At 39.8% G+C, this 21,319-nt stretch overlaps 3 protein-coding genes across 3 annotated transcripts in view; 2 read left to right on the top strand and 1 right to left on the bottom strand.

The window, feature by feature from the left end:
* The window catches only part of LOC103703532 (exocyst complex component SEC6), a 36,348-nt gene extending 21,381 nt beyond the window's left edge, over positions 1-14,967 (top strand). Inside the window, exons 15-25 of the mRNA XM_008786414.4 lie at positions 63-242; positions 4,587-4,670; positions 4,761-4,847; positions 7,432-7,476; positions 10,168-10,246; positions 10,913-10,982; positions 12,714-12,801; positions 12,909-12,998; positions 13,272-13,388; positions 13,586-13,648; positions 14,485-14,967. Of these exons, the coding sequence (XP_008784636.2) occupies positions 63-242; positions 4,587-4,670; positions 4,761-4,847; positions 7,432-7,476; positions 10,168-10,246; positions 10,913-10,982; positions 12,714-12,801; positions 12,909-12,998; positions 13,272-13,388; positions 13,586-13,648; positions 14,485-14,619 (1,038 nt within the window). The 3' untranslated portion in view covers positions 14,620-14,967. The remainder of the gene's footprint in view (positions 1-62; positions 243-4,586; positions 4,671-4,760; positions 4,848-7,431; positions 7,477-10,167; positions 10,247-10,912; positions 10,983-12,713; positions 12,802-12,908; positions 12,999-13,271; positions 13,389-13,585; positions 13,649-14,484) is intronic.
* Positions 14,968-15,543: 576 nt separating this feature from the next.
* Positions 15,544-16,827, bottom strand: LOC103705366 (protein MIZU-KUSSEI 1). The gene has a single exon (XM_008789047.3). The coding sequence runs from the start codon at positions 16,649-16,651 to the stop codon at positions 15,839-15,841; it is 813 nt and encodes a 270-aa protein (XP_008787269.1). The 5' UTR covers positions 16,652-16,827; the 3' UTR covers positions 15,544-15,838.
* Positions 16,828-19,810: 2,983 nt separating this feature from the next.
* Positions 19,811-21,268, top strand: LOC120111164. Its single transcript, XM_039127726.1, has 2 exons — positions 19,811-19,850; positions 20,964-21,268. Exons 1-2 carry the CDS (start codon positions 19,811-19,813, stop codon positions 21,266-21,268), a joined length of 345 nt encoding a protein of 114 aa, XP_038983654.1.
* The last annotated feature ends 51 nt before the right edge of the window (positions 21,269-21,319 follow it).

Here is a 21,319-nt window from a genome sequence, read left to right as displayed (position 1 = left end):
AAATTGAGTTTTGAAAAAATGTGTACATGTAGAAATTTTTTTTTATTTTTTCTCCTCCATAGAAATGGTACACAAACATCCTGGAGGCTGATAAGGTACAACCACCAAAGAAAACAGAAGATGGCAAACTGTATACACCAGCAGCTGTGGATTTATTCAGAATTTTGGGGGAACAAGTGCAGATTGTGAGGGAAAATAGCACAGATCTCATGCTATACAGAATTGCACTGGCAATTATTCAGGCAAGCCTTAAATTTATAATCTTCTATTTTATGTTTAGTATTAACTAAGTTCTTGGCCTTGCCTTACATCTGCACTTAACTTGGGCCCAGGTACTCACATAGTTAACACATACAAACTTGTTGCTCACCATACTAGTCTTTAGTCATGTTTATTGTTAAAACAAGTATATCTCATTTGAAGCTTGTGCAGTTGCATACTACACTAGTGTTTGGGTACCAGTTTATCTCATTTGAAACTGTCTTAGTAATCTTACTGCACAAGAAGCAACACATCATTTTCTGGGAGTACATGTGGATCAAGATTGGTTTAGAAGTGTGGTAATCTTGTACAAGGCAGCAGGTCCTCAAATTGTAGCCACAATCTTGATGCACATTTAGGCCAAAAAATTGCTGGTTCTTTAATAAAAAAAATAATGAGATGCACGTATTTAGCACTCTTTAATTTTGTATTTGCTTTAGGACAATGCATTGATTTCTTGCTTGTTCATCATGTTAACCATGTCCTTGATTATTCTTTTTGACTGAGATGATCGCTTATGAAACTAAACCACTAAAGTGATTCTACTTACGTGATGATAATGCTCAAGAAAATGCATTACCTAGCTGTCTAAATCTTGGATGAGCTCAGTTGGGGTTTAAGGAAGCTTTTGGCATTTGAGCTTGTGCATGGAACTTATTAGGAAGATTTTTATTTTCCTTTATAATGAAAGGAGATAAAGAGCTCAATTTTCAAGCCACATTTTGCATAGAAATTTGGTGCACTAGTTGAATGACTAGGACTGTAGATTTTGACTTAAAAATAAAAGAGAAATAACTAACTTTTTTTTTTTACAAAAAAAGAGGATAAGGAAAATGCTCTTATACACTGAGGTGTGCAGTTATTTTCGCTGTTTTTCAGCAATTTCCGATAGGTGTGTTGGCTTACTTGCATGTTATTAGCTTTGGCTTGTGAACCATATTATCCTTAAGACTTCATGTTTCATAAATAACAATAGCTACTCCTGCCTTTCCTTCTTCCTGCTGCCTCTATTTTGAAGTAGTGGAAGTGCAGGCAAATGATTGGTATGCTGTGAGTTGATATGGTCCTTTGTGGAGATATTGACCAGTTGAAGTGTTGAGGTTACATTTAAAGGAGGAAACTTTTGAATTTGACTTTCCTCCAAGCTAAGTTTTATATCCCGTGCAATGGGACTGTCCTGATTTTCCCATGTAACAAGACGCTCCGCCATCTCGCCCCATCCTGACACTCGAGACAGGAAATGTCCCAAGATGTACCGATCGGGATGATGGAACAGTGGTGGGAAAATCTTATCCCAATACTTAGGATGGTACCCCATCCCGGTGTCTTGTGGGACATCCCACCAGGATCTGAGACCATGCCTTCAAGGTTTATGATGTTCTTATTCTATATATGTAAGTTGCATGTATGTGACATGATCAAATTAGGTGCTTGGACGCCTTGCTTTGCTTCTGAATCTGGCATTAGCTACCAAAAAAATCAAATTGATTGGAAAATGTTTCATTTTTTGTTTGTTTTTATGAGATTTTGTTGGGGATAGAAGAACAATTACAAGTGGTGGTGCATCCTTTATCAGTTACAATTTACAGAAATGTCTTCCATAGATACAAACCATGGCTGTTTCATTGTGTTCAGGGGAATCCATCATCCGTCATCATACCAAATTATCAATGAACATAAACGATATGGAAAGAGAGAGATAGGTAGTGAACCTTTGAAAACGAAAATGAATTAATGAGGCTTATTTCTCCTAATAACCCATGTGACAACCTTCCTCAGAAAGCAATCTGCAATAGACTCATATTTCTTTAAACATGTTTCGACTCTTTGGGGGCCAAGGATTTTGCTCTCTTGGGCTTCTCATTAATAGTAGGGCTAATGGAAACAATTTAGGTATTTTTGGGTCTCAAAATGTTGATGAAGATAACATCAATATTAAATTAAAAGTCATTCTGGGGGCCCAAAGCAACTTTGTGAGAATGTTCGGGATAATTAATTCAATTTTATGTCACAAATCACCTCTTATATGAATGATGCTAATAAACATGAGAACAACAACGATGCACATCAAAAGCATAAAATTCAGAGGGTTAAAACCAAATAATCTGTTGTCAGATAAATTTTTTCATAAATCATATACCATAATGCAGTTCTACTGATTCTAGTATCTGCTGCTTCAACTAACTTATACAAAAGGTAAAGAGCTAAGAGATGATTGTAAATTGGGTACCAAAGACTTGACCTGTAACAAGTGCTGGATTTTGTGTCAATAAAAGTGGGTGCAAATTAGGGTTGCACCAAAATGTTTTGAATTCATACTTTTTGAGTGAGAGTGAAACTTTATTTTTGCTAAGATAGGTAGCTTATTATATAATTTCATTTTGTTTTAAAAGAAATATCTGAGAAGGGTCGTCTAGTTAATTAGCATGAAAATTCTTAATAACAAAAATTTTATATAATATTTTTCATTAAGTTATTACATTTGTTGCCAGAATCAAAATCTTTAAATCCTTGAGGTAACCTTTTTAGGCAACCTCCCTCTCATCCGGTTTTCAAAATTAAATCCTTGAGGCTGTTTATGTGTTAATTGCTCTCTTTATGATATAATAGCTGTGATTATTCATGAAGTATCCATTATAATGACATAACTACCTTCATTATCATTTTTGCCAAGTGATTTTCTTGATGTTTTGTTGCACCATTCACATTGTTCTAACATCAGACCTACCCAAAGATCTAAGATAATAACTACATCCAATTTGTTAAAGGCAAGTGTCAAGATAGTTTACCAAACTGGTCAAAACTTCAAACTACCAGGTTTTACATCTTCATAATATATTTGACTCCCATAAAGTACTTTAGGGCCATATTTGTAATGTAAATTTGAGCCCACTATTCATTGCATGATGCCATAGAACTTTGAAGGACTTACATCAGACCCAGAACTTTTAAGCTAGAAATAAATATTCTCAGCATTTGTTGCACACCGAAATGCTATGCCCCAATTGTTTTGTATTTTTGGTGCATCGAAATAAGAATATGCTAAATGCCTCTTGCACCATAGTTTTGGGGTGGGCCAGTAATTATACAATATTTATTTCAAATTTGTGGTGTTGCATGATCCTAGATTAGGTTGCTGCTCTTAAGTCCACATTGTCACAACTTTACCCACCGTTACTTTTAAATTTGAAAATTTTTTGTTTGCACTTAACCCTATTTGTCCTTTTCTACTAAACTGCACTTAACATCACCAATTTGCTGTGTGCTAAAGAGTCATAAGATACAGATTTTATACAGTTGTATCCTCTAAAATTCCCTCTCTCTCTCTCTCTGTGACTGTGAGTATGCTATGTACACAAGTCTTTTTAGAAACTACTACCATTCTCTGAATTGTTTTGTTTGTTTAACTTGGAAACATGCTTTTCCGGTTTTAATGCATTTCAAAAAATAAACTGTTGGAACATCCAAAACTGATCAAAATTTTTTGACCTTAGGGTTGGGCTTTGTTGGTTGAAGGTGGATCACCAGAACTTTACATTTATACCTTGTCAGAGTTTTAGCACAAATGTTTGAAAGGGAGTTCTAGGAATACTGAATTGGGTTCCACAGAGTGATTTGGGTCGTGTACAGCAGTTTAAATAAGCTCTTTAAGTCAATGTCCATGCATTGGAAAATTTCAACTTCAGTGTCTAATTGAACAGTAGACTGCAGATTTTTAGACTACCTGAATATGAAGTTCTTGTGCATCTTGAACATAAGTTTAAGTAGGTTTGAAATGCCCAAGTGATCTCTGAAGAGGAAGGTTGCCTGAGGAGGAAATTTGTCAGCAAAAATCTGTAGGAAGTAAATCTATATGTTGTGTGTCTTAAACACAGTTCAAAGTAGGCTAAAGATACTCGTATGTTCAAGAAGTGAGATAATGAGTGTAGAAGAAAGTTCAAATGTAAAACAACAAGAGATTAAATATTTCAGGAGAAAAGTAACTGTTAAAGTGTACTGGAGAATGAAAAATGAAAGTGATCTTGCTATCTTTGCTTTGAGACAACGAAGAAACATGCAAAAAGTAAAATAGCTGAAAAATATGGTAGTTGAGATATACTTTACCATTCAATCCAGTATTTCCTTATTGCCATGTGGTACTATATCTGATGATAAATTTTAAAGAATGAAGGTGTTGGCTTCAGTACCTCCTGGAAGCACTGAAGAAAAGGAATTGTTTTCTTTAATTTGGAAGCATGTGCATGTTCTTTTCTTCTGATCTTCTTGACAAATTTTGTGATCATCTGATTTGTTATCTTCTTCTTCTCCCATTTATCCATATCTAGGTAATGATTGATTTTCAAGCAGCTGAAAGGCAGAGGCTTGAGGAACCAGCTTCTGAAATTGGTTTAGAACCTCTGTGTGCCATGGTTTGTGGAAATTGTATAATTGACAAGCTTTCTGAAATTTCTGCTTTATACTACGCAGTATGATTTACTGTACCTATTGCTTGATAACAGATCAACAACAACCTTCGTTGCTATGAGCTTGCATCGGAGCTTAGTAATAGCACAATGGAAGCTCTTCCACAAAACTATGCCGAACAGGTTATATTGAGGAGCTTAATAAATTTTCTTCCACACAACTATTGTCCTGTTTCTATTAAAGGTTTTTTCAATGCTTTTTATTTGATGCATTCCACTTACCATGGGATTCTTGATAAATTTCATGAAAGTTCTTGGTTGCAGTTATTTGTTGGATGATTGTACCCTTGTACACTGCACTAACTTATAGAGTTAAGTTGGTGGTTTTGAGAATGATCGTATCTAAGTAGAATTTATACATTTGGCATTTAATGATATCATATTTGGCCTTCTTTGGCTTCTCTTTTGGTTTATATGGTTGTTCACATTTGCAAAGTGCCAGATAGAAGCACTATTCGCAGTATTAGATTATAGAGTATCACCTGAGAGTCAAGATGTTGTCACTTGTTAGAGTTATCTTAATTGCTCTCATCTTAAATAATTTGGTACTTGTGATCTTCTCATAATTTTTCTCGTCTAATACACTGTCTGTTACAAGAAAGCCTAGAGTCATTCCAAGTTTCTTGACTGTTTACTTATGCAAGTTTGAAGATGTCAAAGATGAAGAGTTCCTTTTTGAGGCTAGATTCTTTCGAGAAAAATAACAATGAGAAAGATCACACAAATATAGGTAGATAGGTCAATTAGTTGAAGAATTGCCATCTCTTCTTGAAGGAGAACTAAAAATCACTGTCTAGTCTTCAGACTTCAGTAGACCATGGAAGAGACTGCTTCTTAGAAAAATAAACTGGAATAGCCAGTAGCCACAGATTTTATAGTAAGCACCAACATTTCTCAAGGAGGAGACTTTTTTCAATAAATTCCTTTTCTGCATTATGCTAGATGCCAAAAGCTTGTTCTCTATTTATGGTTTACATTATGAAAGAAAATTAAATCCTCTTGAAACCTAGCCATCCATCATAAGGGGAATATAACCATCAAAAGTTCAAAAATGAAACTGATAGCCCTAACTTATCTTGCACCCTATGAATACAAGTAGGCTAAATTTTGAGTAATTAAATTAAAAATGAACTCGAATTTTAATTCTAATAGTAATTTTTATATGGTTGCATTGGCTGATATTATTTCTAGCAGTGTCAGTGGCAAATCTATGATTTTGGCATAGTTTATTCTGAGAATAGTGATGAGTTCTTTTGGTCAGTTTTCAATTTAGGCAATCAAGATATGCCAAAAAATTGTTCTGAAGCATGATTCTTTGGAAGTTTTTTCATATTCAACACAGAGCTTGCTAGTTTGCTCAAGATGTCGAAGTGTTTGTATTGATGCTCTATAGTCCTGGATTTTAGTCATAGCTGCACTCTAAATTTGCATAATAGCTGTTTTGATGCAGGTGTTGTGTTCTTGTTAGACCTCATGCCATCAATAAACTTCAATTTCATATTTCTTGATTTTTGATCACTCTTGAGCTCAAGAAATGTTTAGTCCTGTAATTTGATCTTCTCATGTAACTTGTATTGCTGTCTTATAGATGAATAGGTGATAAATTGTTGGATCGTAAAATGACAAGGCTAATTAGAACTATAGACAGAAAAAAAAAAATCTAAGATTAGAATAAATGCCTAAAATTCAGTGGAATGAAAACAGAGTAATTGGATTGCATGGAACTAGTATGAAGATGAAGACCTGATCAGAAATGATTGACGAGATATATTTCAACATCATTGGTTTCTTTATTTGATATAATGTCCAAATGAATGGAGTGATAGACGAAGGCATATATAATAACGAAGTTAGAGCTAGATGAAGACATGTATATCTTGCTTAGGGATTTAGGTGTGTTTTTATCATTACTAGTACTGTGAAACTTGTTCTTGTTTAGCAATATACTTGGATTAGTTTATTTTAGATAAGGATGCCATTGGGATGGGTAGGGTCTGGGTACATCCTAACCAACCTTGGACCCACGAAGAGGTTCGGTATGTTGAGATACTTATTCTACCGATACTCATTAGGTTTTGGTCGGGCATGGGTGAGGTCTAGGCCTAGGTCCGGGTTCCAAGCAGGTACAAGCATTTGGTAAGTTCAGTTCCTTCATGCCATAAAATGACAACTTCAAAATATAATAAATCATTTTTATAATAAATGCAAAGCATGTAGTAAATAAAGTTTATACTTTATATTATGCACTATGAACCATTGGTTTTTGGTTTGGTTCACAAAAACAGTCTCCTATCCAAATGTGTTATATGATCAGGTCAGTCTGGTCTGGGTCAGGTACGCTTTAACTTCAACCAGAACCAGAGGCGAAATTTGTGTCTTTGAACCATGCCCAGCCCATAGGTATGTGGGTGTGGATCAGTTCTGGGTCAATATTGGATCAGATCCGGTTCAGTTCCGATCTTGTGAACAGTATATAATAGAATATGAACAAAAAATAGAATATATGGATAAGCTTTTTGGAACTTTTTATTTTTAAATATTTAACATTCTACAATTACCTTCCTTAGTGTGAAAGCAAATACTTGGATATTCTTTCTTACCCAACTTTGTAACTTTTCTTTCATTCTAGTTTGCATGGTTGAATGCATCAATTAATAAAATCATTAACATGGCTCATTTTCTAAGTTGATATTCTTTGCTTTTGCAGGTTAACTTTGAAGATACTTGCAAAGGCTTTCTTGAGGTTGCCAAGGTTTGTGACTTTTGCAAACTCGTGCATAGTTCTTTCTTTCTGATACTGAAAAAGTATATCACAGTCTCAAGTCACTCCTTGAAGAAAATACAAATATTTGAAGTACCGGGCTGAAGTTGGAAACTGGAAGGACTTAATAACCAAATTAAACTGATTAGTAAAATTTCAGCAAATGATAGGAAAAGGTCACTTGGTTTTTAATATCTTATAACATTTGCAACATTTTGAACTTTTTGGAATTCCAAAAGGTTCATTTCATTTAGATTTGACTATTGTAGTAATGATAAGTATGTTAGCATATTGGTACGAACTCTGTTATTTACTAGTTATTCAATATTAGAGTCAAGTTCTATAATATGTATAAAATTTTTCATGACTAGCAGTTGTATTATGCAAATTTTTAATATATGGAATATTTGTTTCAAGCTAATTGTATAAATATTTTATCCATGAATAAACATGTTTTGTGTAGTGAAGTTTGTCTTTCGAAAATGTCAAAATATCAAATTACATATGAGAAAATGATAACATTAAGTATTTAAGTATTATTTGGTTGCAACTATGTATTTATCCATAAGATGTGAAGACATCATAGGGCATCGAAGTGGAATTTGATGGGAGCTATTGGTGAGGTGACGTAGTGGGAAAGGAAGAAGAGGCGATTTGATTGATAAGGTTATACTTCGAAGATCAACATGCAAATAGAATTAAACTGGATTGAAGAACCCTTCGCTTGGTGAAGGAAATTTTCTCGAAAAGAATTTTATTAGTATCTAAAAAGACTACCACATATAATGTATTAGACACAAATATATAGGACATGATCTCCTAACCCTAATTCGGGCATTAAACCCAATACAGAAGCATACTTAAAATAGGACTTGATGAAAAGGGAACATGCTAGAATTATTCTACTACAAATATGGAAACATGGCTAAAATTCGATATCGTCTCAAATGAAAAATTTATAAGAAAATCCAGCGAAAACCTCTAAATCAAATATTTGTTTGTTGAGGTCTTTGCCCATGAATCTGCTGGCTCTTGTGACCCTTGGCATGGTTTAGTTGGTCATGGTATGTGCTGGCTGCACCCAATGTTAAATCATGTGGTCTACATCCTTGACATATGAGGGCAAAATTAGGGTGACTAGAGCCCATATACTTTGTTTTCACCAAGCCTCCATATAGGAACTTGGGTTGAATGGAGGTTGTAGCTCTTAGTAACTTTTAGAAGCTCATCGGATTTTTCTTGTAATATGAAGCTGGAATTTTATTTAGAAATAGCGTTGTAATGAAAAGTTACGTATGATGTAATGTGGATATGTTTCTAGCAGATTAAACTTGGCTACAGACATGAAAGAAGAAATTTCTTTTGTTTGTGTTCTTAGATCCATGAATATGGAAGATTTTTAGCTAAATAGGAACTGAAAAAAGGTTGTGGATGAAACAACTACAATTGTTATCTAGCAAAGATTTCTACACATGTTATTGGGTCATATGTGCATTATCTAGTGACTTTGTACACACACACACACAGAGAGAGAGAGAGAGAGAGAGAGAGAGAGAGAGAGAGAGAGAGAGAGTACATTAGGTTTATCATCAGCATATTGAGGTAGTGCTAGATTTAGCAGATGACAAAAATGACATGATATTTAATCAGATGAACTAGAGCAAAGAAAGCTGGCTTTTGTATGCCTTAATTATTAGGCAAGGAAGCATTTCTAATTGATGACCTTGCATGAACCAGTAAACATAGATTGTTAAGTAACATCGTAGCTCTATAATATCAAGGTCTGTGGAACTGTCCTGAACCGCCCAAATCAGGGCGACCCGGGCCATACCGACGGCGGACCGGGACGGTTCTGCCATTGAAACCGAGACTCCTTGCCGAAGGGGAAGAAAGAGAAGAGGAAGAGAGGCCCCAGCCGACCTCTCTCTTTCCTCCTCTCCCTCTCCCTCCCTTCCCCGCTCTCTCTCTCTCTTTTTCTCTCTCGTTCTCCCTCTCTCGCTGTAGATGTGTCGGTACGGGCCTGGCACGGCACCACGCGGGCCTGTACCGACTCGTCCCGCCGGACAACCGGTACGGTGCCCAGTATCGATTCTGCCGTCCTTGCTCTATATCATTGCAAACTGCTCATTAACTAGTTGCAAAGGATTTTATTTTTTTTTCTGTTTTGAATTGCGTAATATAAAAACTAGCTGGACGACTTGCTTGAATGGATTATGGCATGAATGAGGTCAGGAATGCTGGAGCTTCAATGTTTATTAGTGGTTGAAAGAGATCAGAGAAAGGAAGATTTTGAATTGAATCTCACAAAATGCTTCATATGAGGATGAAGTAACAATATTGCAGAAGTCAAAAGTAAGGTACAATTTAGGAGTTTGAGGGAAACTACATTGGAAGCTTTTAGAAGTGTACTGTCAGTGGTTGAAAAGATGATGGTATATAAAGAAATTAGGAGTGTGGCTGAAAAATTTGAAGCCCTGGAAAAATTTAAATTAATAAGGGGCCTAGAAACAAGTATATAGATACTATACATGTAGTAGTGTTTCACCATAGTTATAAGTTTTCTTTTCCATTAATATTGTTCATTAAGTGCTACACTCTGCCTAGTTCTCATGGAAATTGCATATATCAATTGAGACACGACACATATAAAGTTATGAGTGCTGGACTTGTTTACAAATGCAGGAAGCTGTCCATCAAACTGTTAATGTTATATTTGAAGACCCAGGTGTTCAGGAGTTACTTGCTAAGCTTTACCAGAAAGGTATTTTCTTGAGTAGCATCTTTTACATGAAACAAAAAGCTCATTTTTCATGGTATAATATGTTATCTATAGTGCCAGATAATTGATTGCTATAGGTAACCTCCTTTTTGATTGCTTTTATGCTCATACAAATAAATGATATGGTATCTTTTGTTTGTGAAGAAAAGTTCTTAAGCAAGCACGTTTCCAGATCCTATGTATATGTTGAATGCATGTTATCTTAATACTGAAAACTTAGAAACATTCATTCTTGATTCTGTACGAAAATATTTGATATAAATGTACTGGATTGGGAATTAAAATCCTGAACTTATGTGTTTTTCAAAAAATAAAATTCAGAATTATATGATTACAGAGCAGTATTCTCATAAATTTTTACATGTTTTATGTTGTGCTGTCTTCTCTATCATGAAACCTTTTTGTGACTGTTGGATTTTCAAAGTGCATGTGAAATATGGGCATATTATTCTGTTTCACTTGTTTAGATTGCATGATCACTTGTCTAACTTTTTAGTAGTATGGTGATTCAGCCTCACTGGGACCAGTAAAATGGTCAATCTTAAGTGATGTACTCTAATATTGAGCTTACCTTGGATGTTGCAATTATTTAAATGAATGTTCTTTAATTGCATTTCATTTATCGGGGATTTTTCTCAATGATTTCAGATTGGTTAGAAGGATTGGTCACCGAGTATCTTGTTGCGACATTTGGTGATTATTATGGGGATATCAAGATGTAAGCCTCCCTTTCTTCAGTTTAAGTGAAAAGAATAAAATGATACTAGTTTGACCATTCAATGCAATATGGAAGTATTTTTCATCAATGATATATTTGTTTTTGAAGTTCTTAATTACATGCGATAACACCGATCCTGAAGAATTGTACTGTTATAATCATATCACCAAGCCTTTAATATCTTATATATAGACCCTTACAAGCCCTAGCACATTGACATCCATTGTCTTAGCTCTGTCTCCTTTTCCCATATGATATGTCTGAAACCCTCATTACCAGCTCAATAGGTCCTCCATCACTATATGTCCTATCACCGCATCAGCCTCAACCATCTCACTTACATACATGTGCATGCACAATCTTTATTTTCAAAAGTCGAATCAATACAATGTCTGAGGCTTTATTGTTACTAAATATAATTTTCTTTATAGAAAATTGGGATGTGGTAATCACACGAGACCAGACGTCTCTACAATGTGTACTATGCTTTTGTGATATTCAGATCACCTTTATTTAATTCCTCATTGCTTTGTGTGGATTAGAAAGAGAGCAGCAAATTAGCTCCACTGTAATGTAGACTTTAGGGATCTTACATTCTCTCTTTGAATCGTTCCTCCACCAGACCAATCTAGCATTAACTATGCTCTTTAATTAACAATCAATATTAAATAGGTAGCATAACTATATTGTGTCCTTAGAAACCAGTAGTTCATCTATACTAAAAGGTAAATAGGTATAATCGTATGGGCTTTTGTCTTGTTATGGGCTAACTGATGTAGTCCCTCTACATTAAACTAAGCTGAATTTTGTTGATCCTAAAGTTCATGGATCTGCATAAAATCACAAGAAGATTCCTAACACAACTATATTACTTGAATGATAAATCCTATATGGAAAGCTGTATAGGACTCCTGAACCAACTTAGCGACAAACAAATGCCTCACTAATCAACTCCTAAAAGCTGGGACATTAAAGGACACAAAATAGACCAAAAAAATAAAAAAGTTTCATGTGCATCATGCCAACTAGTTGATCAACCTTTCATTTCTGATGGCCACCATTTTTAGAAATACAGTTGAAAACTTTTTCTTCCATTGAACAATTGAAGATGCCTAGTTCATAAAGATATATGTTTCAAGTTTGAAGTACCAAGGCCCACATGGAGGGTCTCCTGAACATGGATTGAAGTGCTGGCCAGCATGTCATGTACCATGCAATGCCGTACCAGGACACAGCTCTGAAACATTACCAGCTGAATGTAAATACTTGGCATGCAAGCACTAGAATGACACAGTCTACTGTGCTGGTGCCAAGATGGGCCATGCGGGAGCTCAATCCTTGTTCCAGATAGGAACAGACTACCATGTCAAGATTTGGTACTTCAACCTAACTTGATGGTCATCTAGCTTCGTAGGCCATTTCGTGTCATATTGGCATTCCAACTTTATGAACAATTCATATATTCTTTATCCTTTATGTAAATCATTTGTCCTTATTCCAGAACATGAAATGAACCATGTGTCATCAAGCCCTTATCAACTTGTGACAATTGGAAAAGAACTTGCTTAAGCTTACATTGTACTATCTAGAAAAAAAATAAACTCAATGCCAATTTACTATCTATAAAGTCAGCGGATATTTACATCATTGACTGCACTTTTGCTCACTTGGACATAAATCTCCTACGCTTTAATTAACTTTGTGAAAGTTCCGCTATCTTGTTTTCTTAAGGTACATTGAAGAGAGATCATTTAGAAGGTTCGTTGAAGCTTGCTTAGAGGAAACTATTGTGGTATATGTTGATCATCTTCTCACACAGGTTTGCTCTGTATTTTTTGATTGAGATGCCTTTTGCCAAAAAAGTTCAGATTTCCAGTAGTAGTAATGCCCATGGCATATTCAAGTTTCACTGTCTTGTTTCTGTAGAGAAACCATATCAGAGAGGAAACCATTGAAAGGATGAGGTTAGATGAAGAGGTTATTACAGATTTCTTCAGGGAGTACATCAATGTAACTGTAAGTATCATTTGTTGCTATTATGTACTACTTAATTGTGTTCTTTGCACCCTCATTTTTTACAAGCTGTGTTATGTTATTTTTTTGCATTGGGTGTAGCGGGTTACAACATGATATTTGAATTCATCCTGCATAATTCATTAGGCTGCTCTTTCGCTGATATTTTTATGATGTACCTTGTTTTTTTAAAGTTTATGTTGTACTTGTTTGTTGTGCTCAAGTCATGATTGTTTGGTTTCCTTTTCACCTGAAATTCTGTGAATTTTACTGCAGAAAGTTGAAAACAGAGTGAGGATTCTAGGTGATCTAAGGGAGCTAGCTTCAGCTGAGAGTTTGGACAGCTTCACTCTCATCTACACAAATATTCTTGAACATCAACCAGATTGCCCAGTAATTTTTTTTTTTTTTGCCAAATAGAAAACTTCTTTGAATATTTTGACTGTTGGGCATTCAGTTGTTCAATTACCAAATATGATTTCATACACAGAATAAGATCGCTTAGTTGTTTCTATCATTCAGTAATGATTTCTATATGTGAGGGTTCCTGTTCTACATAACTCTAACATGTGTTTTATGCTGGTATGCAGTCTGAGGTTGTGGAGAAACTGGTTGCATTGCGAGAAGGCATACCACGGAAGGAAGCCAAGGAGGTAATGTTGCTACTGTTTTCCATTGACAATTAGACAAGTGACAGGTGCTCAAAATTTGCTCAATATGAGCTATAAATGCAGAAAGCTATTTTAATAGGATGTGAAAAATTTTCTGTCTATTACTCTCAGTCTTTTGAACTAGCATGAACTGGGACTTTGATTTCACCACAGCCTGCAGAAACTAAAGTTTGTGATTTGTGTAGGATTTAAATATATATATTTCTGTCGCAATTGCTCTGGTGATTTGATAGTGGCTTTCCCATTTATAGATTGACAATCACCCCTATCTTTTTCTGTATTAAACTAATCTTGAAGACCAGTGACTGCCTTTGGTTTTGATCACAAACATTCAATTGCTAATTTGGGAGCAGTGCTATGCCTCCAAACTGTTCAGGCATTGGGGGTGTGAAGAAAAAATGCTAGGATCACAAGGCGACCGTATTTGACCAAGTACTGTTTCACACTGGAGAACTCTTGATTCTAATAACTACTTGAGCAAGCACATACGTTGCACAGTAGGAGATATGAGGAATTAATTATTTTTGCTGAAAATCTAAGCAAGAAGTGGCTATAAAACTGAAAATTGAAAGGTGGACCTAGTATAGTGCAGTTTGTCTTTGATGATTGAGTATTAGTAGAAGGTCATTAAAGGGGATGGTGCATCAGAAGTTAGATTTTATCTGAATACTCATAAATAAGAAGTCTTTTGCTATGTATTTATAAAAGCTACTAATATCAGGTGAAAATAATATGTCGTAAAACAATTTCCATAGGCCCTGGATGGTCGAAAATATTTTGGAAAACACTTCTAAAATTTGTTTGCTTTCTTTGATCAGGTGGTACAAGAGTGCAAAGAAATATATGAGCACTCCCTTGTTGATGGCAACCCTCCAAAGGCAGGCTTCGTCTTCGGAAGAGTGAAGTGTCTTGCAGCACCAAAAAGCTATTTGTGGAGGAAGCTTGCCCACTAATAACAATGTTTTTATGTTGGTTGTGTGCAACTCGAAGAAATCAACTATCAAAATTTTGCCCAGATTTAAGCATCATTTTGTTTGTTTGTTTGGTCCTGCTTATCTCAAACTATTTTGGCTCCTTTGTAAAGAAAGATCATCTTGAAAGAACTGTGATGTTTGCTGTGGATGAACTAGCCATGTCGGATCGATGTACAGGAGAATTAAGAGTATCTTTTTTTGAGAAAACAAGTCTAACAATGTTTTGTATTGTTTGGCTTTTTTTGGTGAGGCCTGGCAAACTTGCAAAATTCTAGTCAGGCAGCTTATGTTGATTCCTAAGATTTTAAGGCAGATTTGATGTTGTAATTGTTGTTTTATCATGTTAAACGACCCTCGTGCTTCTCAAATTCGCAACATTTATGATGTTATTATAAAGGAAAACGAAGACACCCTTTTTACGGTACCAGAGCTTATATGCTAAAGGCAATAATTCTTCTTCCCATCCACGAATCGTACTAAAAAAAAAAAAAAATCCTTGAACATAAGAAACCCTAAAGCCTAATGCCAGGAACGTAGGGTAAGCATAATGAAACCTTTGCCTTCTCATCTTGTGGCAGGATTAATGTGAAGAATAGCTGCTCCTTAAGACAGCAACGCTTTTCTGAAGGATCAAATGGGGAGAAACAAGCATACTAAGCGCATGTTTTTCAAAGTACTGGGATTAGCTAGGATTAGATCGATATAGCACTTCTATCATTGCAACGGCTTGCTATTTGTTTCATAATCGCCATTACCATTACTTCTGCCGGTATCATTGAGATCATCATCGCATGTCCGCAACTATGCTCTGCCTCCAGATGAGATGTTTTGCCATCTCCTGCCACCATGTACGTTTTTTGTTTCCAGAATAACGGAACAAAATAGAGCAAATAAAAACAATAATAAGCAAAAAGACTGAAAACTGGCAGCCGTGGATTAAAGTGGATGCCATGCTCAAAAAACGTTACAATAAGTTTCAACGTATACCGAAAACAAAAGTGAAAGCATCGATCACGTAAAAAAAGTCTCATTGAAATTTATGTACTTGAACTTTCGTTACGCCGCGTCGTAAACCAACCCACGTCAACAAGAAACTAACCGCCCTCCCTCCGCCGCCAACCAACAACTCAGACCCGGAAAACTCTCCATCGCAAAATGTTTGCTTTCTTGCATGAATATATCGATCGATCATCCATCATCAAATCCTGACAAAAAAGATGGTGATCTCAGGGCCGTTGCCGCCGTCGGGGGTGACCATGTACAGCTTCTCGGAGTCGCGGCTCCCGATGACATGCTCGAAGCCCGAGCGCATGTAGGCTACCTCCCCGTCGGGTCCCTCCACGTCGGACCTCCCCGGCAGAACCCCGGCTCCCATCGACACCGCTCGCAGCGTCTCCATCACAGCCAGGTCCTCGTCGGTCGCCTCCCGCCGCATGCCGTACCCGCGCTTCTTCCCGTTGCAGAACACAGTCCAGAGCGGCTCGTCGAGCAGGAGCAGTCTCGAGCGATGCGACTGGGACATGTCGGGAGGCCGCTTCTCGCACTCGAGGGCGATGCGGAGCGTGCCGGAGTTCATCTCGCGGAGGAAGGCGTGGGTCTGGAGGGCGAGCTCCACCACCAAGGAGGGAAGGCACCGGGAGTTCTCCTGGACGGAGAGGGAGACGCGGCCTCGCCGGGGGCCGAAGAGGGTGCCCGTCACGAGGGAGGCGGCGGCGAGGGAGGCGGCGGCGGAGGGGCCGGAGGGGAGGTGGGACATGGAGGAGAAGGAGGAGAGGGAGGAGGGCGCGGGGAGCAGCTTGCAAGGGGCTTGGGGGAGGTGGCAGCGCGGGGTGAAGACGGGGAGGGTGCGGCAGAGGGAGCGGATGAGTCGGAGGACGCGGCGGGGGCGGCGGCGACGCGGGGGCTCGACGAGGGTGACGGCGGCGGAGGAGGAGGGGCGAGAGGTAATGGGCTGGTCGTAGTTGGAGGAGGAGGAGGAGGAGGCGGCGGCGCTCCAGCGGGGCGCAGCCATGAGGACGGGGAGGGGATCCTCAGGCCTGGCCGTGGGTGGAGCGGAATGAGGGGATGGTGGTGGGGGCCATTAGAATAGCTGTTGCCTATTGGTCGACTAGGAGTTGGTTAGTTTGTTTGGTTTGTATTTCTGGTGCTATATGTGAGGCGGGTGTTCGGATAGGGGAGGGGCTGGGGACTCGGAGGTGGATTGGACTGGGTCTTCGGTGGCTATTGTTAGGCCAAGCCCTTTTTTTGTGGTGGCTAAAATCGGAAGTATCACACATAACGTATACGGATACAGTTAAGAAAATCGAAAAGCAAAACATCACGGAGGGCCCTAAGCAATTCCACCTCTCCCACCCATAGATGGTTCCCTGAGTGATTAGCAACAAAGGATGCGACCCAGCCCGCATTTGCCTCCCTAGACACATGCCTCGCTTGAATAACCATCCCGTCACACCTCAAGGCCCAGATATCTCTCACCAATGGGTGGTAATCGTCTATCCCGCTTGAAGCCTGTGATAGCCATCCAATGACCGTCGCGACGCACATACCTCAAACCTGCCCAGGCTGCCCTCAGCTCTGCCCATGGCATTGATATATCAAAAAGCTGGGAACCCCGGCAGCAATCACCCTAGAGTTCGGGCCCATGACAACAAAGCCTGCATCTCCCCTCTCACCGCCCTGCAAGACGGAACCATTGAAGTTAATCTTGAGCAAACTCGGAAGTAGGGGCTCCCAAATGAAAAACACCATGCGCGGCGCTCCACGAGCAGATGTAGAGCCCCATGTGTCCCGAGCTATCAAGGGTCCATCCGAGTGGGTCGCCTGAAGGACCTCCATCGCCAAAAGCCGCGCTCTCTCCACCACCACCCCCGAAGGGGGAATAGTCTCTCCAAATGTCAAAGCAATCCTCGCAAGCCAGATCTGGTAGGCAATATAAGTCGCCCGCACCGCCACCAGCCTGGACTGTGAGAATCCGGCCAGACGTCCAAGTGTCTGTAGGAAGGAAGAAGCGTGACACCAGATTTCCATGGAAAACTCCGCCCTCCTCCAAACCTCCTCAGCCTGGTGGCACTAAAATATAGCATGGTCCAATGACTCCTCTATCTGACACACCGGACATTGGGGATGGATCCCCATGCCCTTCCCACTCAACAAAAGTCTCGTCGGAAGCCGTCCCCAAGCAACCTTCCAAAGGAATAAGGCTACTCAGGGGTATAGTCTGAACCTCTATATCCAACCGAAGTCCGCTGCCACTCACCCCCCATCCTGAACAATATTATATATGTTGGCGACCCTGACACCGGTCATGCAGGACGAGCTCCAGACCCTGATGTCAGGACAAGGGTGCTCCGGCACTCGGAGCGATCTGATCCGCTCGGCAAGAAGAACATGCAGACTAGTAGGGTAACATGAGCTTGGAAAGCCTATATCACTAGTTTTGCTTGGCAATGCCACTTGTATCCCATTTCTGTTATGTTGCCTGCCTTAAGGTGGTAAAATAACATGCCTTATTTTTTAGCTACACAAGTCATTGGTTTTACTTCATGGAGCATGCTTCCTTTCTATTAGGCCTGCGCGGCTGCGCCACTTTTATTGGCTACTTTTCTCTTTTGGGTATTATCAGCTGATTGAAAGAAATTTATTTGTGTCATAAAACCACTTCGATGACATTTGCATCTAGCAGAAGATGACAAGCAAAGTGAATTATTTTCTCTTTAGTTAACCAAAAATCAGTTGATGATTAAATTTAAGGCAACTTAAGAGCCTGAACTCAATATAAATAAAACATAGAGAGCGTGAGAGAGAGAGAGCGCATGCTAAATTTTGCTACACTTGAGTAGATCTCCATTCAAATTTGCTAAAACTCATGATGATATGCTCTACTTGATTGATGATTTTGTATGTTAGCATGCTGAGACAGCAAAAGGTTCGTATATATTTTGATACGACGAGTTTGTATTCCGAAATTTTCTAGAAATGATAAGTTGACCAGTTTTGCGGTCTGCAATCTAAATTTAGAGCATGAAAATAGAAACTCTAGGCATAAAAATGAAGACATGAGGTCAATGAGGCCATGCTCAACGTGAGGTGGAGAATAGAAAATAGAAACCCTAGGCATAAAAATGAAGACCTGAGGTCAACAAGGTCAATCAATCCTCAGGGGAGCCGTACACGTATGTTTTGAACGTGTTGATTCGTACTAGGACTGGTCCACCAACTCAACGGTGGACCTAGTCCAACTAAAAATTTCATGGCACAGAGACCCTTACCATTCTCAATTAAAGATGCATATGTGACTAGTCCAAAGCACACATAATGGAGGAAGAGGCAAAACGTCCCATATTTATTCCCGTTCTCTTCTGCAATGGATCAGTAGGCCTCGTACTCGTTGCCTGGTCCTCATTAAGGCGTATTCTTCATGATCCCAAGGATTCTCCTCATGAAGAAGAGCATAAACTTCCAGCTAGTGTACTCTCTATCTATCTATCTATCTGTCTAGCTCTATCGTTCTCTATCTTTCTGTGTATTTTAAGTTTTAGCTATGTTTGAGTTCCACAAATTTTCAAGGGTCCTCTACAATAAATTTATTTTTCGTGCTGAACTAAGATTTCTCTTTCATGGTTCACTAATTTTCTATCGTATTTTCATCTACGTAGGAGGCTTTAAGAAAGCCTAAAGATCCGTCTCCAAGCGAAGAAAAAGGTGGCCAGACCAACTCAACGGAGAGTAAAAACCAGACATCTGAATCGATCAAGCTTAGAAAAAGCTAGGCTTTTTAGTTGAGCATGCACCCCGTGGCACTGGGTATGACTAGTGTCTCTTCTTTCTTTCTTTTTCCCTTACATTCGTTTTTCTATTCCTTTCTTGCGGAGAAACGGTGTGGTTTGGAATCTAGATTTTGTAGTTTGTTACCCAAGCAACATGGGCTAAATAATGAAAGATAAATAATAGAGATGAAACAGTTTTCACTCCATTCCTTTTTCCTTTTTGAGGTGAAGTTTTCGCTCTATTCCTTGTTTGTATAGTTACGATCAGTATCTCTATGCATGGTTTGAGTTTAATCTTCTCCAAAAGTGCTCTCCTTTGGCTGTCAATGGACATCAGGACTTTGCCTAAGATGAGAAGGGGCCGTCCATCTATAGAAAAACATAATTTAATTTGGAATCTCACAATGCCGCCGCCCCCAATCCAGATATGGGTAATCAGTGCTGGTAAAATATGAGGGGGAAACACATACTATATAGTAGAGGTGATCACGGGCCTTCTGGCCCGCCCGGCCCGCTCAGCCCGGCCTGAAATTTTTCGGGCTTGGGCATTGAAAAAGAGCCCATTGGTCGGGCTTGGACAGGAAAAACGGCCCGATCAAAAAAATCGGGCCGGGCCTGGAAACTTTTAAAAATGGCCCGGTTCAGCCCGCCCCGACTATAAAACAGTAAAATATAATATATTAAAAAATATTAAGAAACAAAACTAAAGCCCTAATTCCTAAACCCCCCCTCCCCCTTCCCTCGTTGAGACCCCCCCCCCTTTCCCTCACTGAGTGCCGCCGCCCCCCTTCCCTCGCCTGAGAGCCCCCCCTTCCCTCGCGGAGAACCACCGCCCCCTGTAGCCGGTTTCCGCCGGTTTCCCTGTAGCCGCCGCCTCCTCTCGGTTTCCGCCGGTGTCGTCGCCGCCGCCTCCTCTCGGTGTCCTTCTCCCCCGGACGGCAACCTCCGCGGCTCCGGTCACCGACTCACAGTCGCCGGTAAGATCTCTCCTCCTCCTCCTCCTCTTCGAGCTCAATTCCGGATGAATTTTGCCCAAGCTCGGAAGTAAAGCCCCATATAGCTTCAAGCCCGGATGGAAGAGAGAGAGAGAGAAAGAGAGAGAGAGAGGTGGGGGGAGCGAGAGAGCTCAAAACTCGGAGGTGGGACTCTGGAGCTTCCCCACCGGGCCGGTTTTTTAGGTGGGGGGGGAGAGGGAGGTGGCTACGAGTCTTCCCGTGGGTGGACCCAGTCGAAACTCTGAGGAAGAAAGATCCACTGTTCATCCCGTGACCCAGTCGAAACTCTGAGGAAGAAAGATCCACTGTTCATCCCTTCTCTTTTTCGGTTTTGGTCTTCGGACTCCTCCCCTCACATTGCTCCAGTTCCACTGTTCCAGGCTTCCAGCTATAGTTCTCCCTTGACCTGAGATGGGCTCCTGATTTTCTTTTTTTTTTTGCCGGTTGGATGGGGCTTTATTTTTATTATGATAAATGCTACTATCCCAACTTCCAAGTAATGAAGGGATCGTCTGTTCATTGTTGATAGGATAATTCTTCCCCTCGCCCCCTCATGCGCTAGCCGACGATCCCACGACCGAGCAAGTCTCCTCCGCCGCCGCCTCCCCTGCCGAACTTCCAGCATCCGCCACCGCCAACCCCACCGTCGAGAACCAGCCCGCTCGGGTCCGGCTCAAGTACCGGAGTGGCATTGGGAAGAAGGCGGAGCAGCGGCGGGCTAGGAAGTCCGGCGGCAGCAAGACGAATGTGATGCGGCCACCGATGCCGCTCAAGGAGGCGGTGGCGGCGACGGCGCTGGCGGTGGAAGAGGAGTTCAGCCCCTACAGCGAGAACGGGAGGCTGGCCGGGCTAGGCCAACCACGGTGATGAAACCGAAGTCGGCCATTAGACATCACGGTGATGGAGCAATAGAAAAAG

Source organism: Phoenix dactylifera, chromosome 6 (assembly GCF_009389715.1).
Source record: "Phoenix dactylifera cultivar Barhee BC4 chromosome 6, palm_55x_up_171113_PBpolish2nd_filt_p, whole genome shotgun sequence".
NCBI classification, from domain to species: Eukaryota; Viridiplantae; Streptophyta; class Magnoliopsida; order Arecales; family Arecaceae; genus Phoenix; species Phoenix dactylifera.
The sequence above is the reverse complement of the archived record's forward strand: the minus strand, read 5'-3'. Positions and strand labels throughout refer to the sequence as shown.